Source organism: Mus caroli, chromosome 7, assembly GCF_900094665.2.
Source record: "Mus caroli chromosome 7, CAROLI_EIJ_v1.1, whole genome shotgun sequence".
NCBI lineage: Eukaryota > Metazoa > Chordata > Mammalia > Rodentia > Muridae > Mus > Mus caroli.
Window position 1 is genome coordinate 298,955 of NC_034576.1, and position 2,566 is coordinate 301,520.

Here is a 2,566-nt window from a genome sequence, read left to right on the forward strand (position 1 = left end):
TTTTTGTTTTTTGTTTTTGTTTTTGTTTTTGTTTTTGTTTTTGTTTTTGTTTTTGTTTTTGTTTTTGTTTTTGTTTTTGTTTTTCGAGACAGGGTTTCTCTCTGTAGCCCTGGCTGTCCTGGAACTCACTTTGTAGACCAGGTTGGACTCGAACTGAACTCAGAAATCTGCCTGCCTCTGCCTCCCAAGTGCTGGGATTAAAGGCGTGTGTCACCACGCCTGGCTAGCTCCTGTTTCTTATCACTACCCTATGGTGAAAAGAATCTTCCTGTGTGCCTGTGTGGAGACACCTATGACTCTACTGGGTGGGATCTGTTTTTTATATAAGCCCATATTGATTTAGCATACGGCATATACCCTGTAAGTAACAAGGCTAAATTGGACAATTAAAAATTGTCATAAAATGGAGCTTCAGAGATGGCTCAGCAGTTAAAAGCACCAACTGCTCTTCCAAAGGTCCTAAGTTCAAATCCCAACAACCACATGGTGGCTCACAACCATCTGTAACAATATCTGAAGGTCTCTCTGCTGGAGTATCTGAAAACAGCTACAGTGTACTTACATATAAAAAAAATAAAATTTTTTTTAAAAGTTGCCATAAAAGTAGCTCTGTATTGGTAAGTAGGTTTGATAGCTGTTTTGTGTCAAATATTCCATGACTGATGAAATTTCTTATTCAGTACATAATAGATTACTTAATTATTTTTTCCTAGGGTGATTGAAATATAATTGACACAAAAATTCAATATGTTGGGGCTGCAGAAATGACTCCCTGGTTAAAAGTTACTGGATACTCTTGTAGAGGACCCTGGTTCAATTCCCAAACCCCACATGATGGTGCACAGTCACCTGTGAATCCAATACCCTCTTGTGCCCTCTAAGGCATCAGGCATGCACATTGGTACAGACATATATTTGGTACACAGACATACATTCAAGCAAAACACACATAAACATTGATTTTTTTTAAATTAAATATGTCAAGATCCTACTTTGTTCATAGTAAATACATTCAATTTATATCTGTCAGTTACACCTCTCTCAACTGAAGAAGAAAACAGTCACAACTACACAACAGCCCATTTAAAAGAGGAGTGGTAGCTGGGCATGGTGGTGCATGCCTTTAATCCCACCACTTTGGAGGCAGAGGCAAGCAAATCTCTGTGAGTTCAAGGCTAGCTTGTCTGCAAGGCAAGTCCAGGATAGCCAGGGCTGGTTACACTAAGAAACCCTGTCTCAAGAAAACAAAAACAAACACGTAAAAAGGAGTGTTCAGTTATTTTACCAGGGTTTATTTGGAGACAGCCGCTCACGGTGCCAGGCTTCAACCAGAAAGCCTCCCACTATTAGCAGGATTACAGCAGCCACACCGACCCGGATGAGATTACCCATAGTGTAGCCTTCTGTCATTGTATCCAGGGTCTCTGAAAGGGAGAAGATGACCATCACTGGCTGCAGAGGGCATCCCTCCTTCAAAGAGAGATGGACCAGATCTAACTCCCATATGTCTGGCTTGTACCCTGGCCTGTGTTCTCTAAAGATTGAACTGTGAGTTGAAATGGATATTCCTTTACCTTCCTTTGTGTTCAACTCTGCCTCAGCTTTCCCCCTTTGTTTGGCTTTACCTCATTTCTACTTCTGCTCTCTTCCGTTTTTCCATCTCCCTTGATGTATTAGGAGGTAATCTTAGGCAGAACACAGATCAAAGGAGAAAGATCTACACCTAGATCTATGGAACACAGAAATCAGTGGCAGGTCAGCATGCGGTCCTCAGACCACAACATGCTGTGCTGGAGTGAGAGTCAGAGAATTTGAAAGTCTGGTTTACTGTGTATCTCCCTTTCATTCAAGAGGAGCTGTTGAATTATGGCAAAGGACAAGGGGAATGGCTAAGTGGGTATAGTGCCTGAACCCCAGAACCCACATAAAGCTAAATACAGTAGTATGCATCTAAAACCCATATGCACTTTAGTGAGATAGGAGATTCTGAAGAAGCTTGTGGGCCTGATAGCCTGACATCTGCATGCATGAACTGCAAGAGACCCTTGTCTCAAACAAGACTGAAGGCGAGGACTACTACTAGACAATGTTGTCTTCTGACAGCCACACATAAACCTTGGTATATGGATGCCTGCACTTATACATATGAACACACACATACCCTTAAAAGCAGAAGAAGGAGGAGGAGGAGGGGGAAGAGGTAGGAGGAAGGAGGGGAGGAGAAGAGGTGCTGATGTAATGCTTGGCATTGATCTGTCCTTAAAGGAGCCTGCACATGAATCACCTCATCTCAAAGATGCATTCATAACTAAATATATCAACAGCAAGGTTACCTGTGGGCAAGACGCACAGGGCAAGTCAGGTAACATCACTGCTACATAAGAAAGTCATTCTTCACCAGTCAGCATTCATCACATGCACCTTCTTTCTTTCTTTCTTTTCTTTTTTTTTTTTTTTTTTTTTTTTTTTTTTTTTTCGAGACAGGGTTTCTCTGTGTAGCCTTGGCTGTCCTGGAACTCACTTTGTAGACCAGTCTGGACTCAAACTCAGACATCCGCCTGCCTCT

At 41.9% G+C, this 2,566-nt stretch overlaps 1 protein-coding gene across 2 annotated transcripts in view; it reads right to left on the reverse strand.

Annotated features, from left to right (window-relative positions):
• Tarm1 (T cell-interacting, activating receptor on myeloid cells 1) overlaps positions 1 to 2,566 on the reverse strand; it is an 18,252-nt gene that overhangs the window by 3,217 nt on the left and 12,469 nt on the right. Inside the window, exon 6 of one of the 2 annotated variants that reach the window (XM_021168187.2) lies at positions 1,286 to 1,424. In XM_021168187.2, coding sequence (XP_021023846.1) covers positions 1,286 to 1,424 — 139 coding nt within the window. Of the gene's footprint in view, positions 1 to 1,273; positions 1,425 to 2,566 lie in introns of those variants that run through there. The other variant, XM_021168188.1, reaches the window with a different exon arrangement.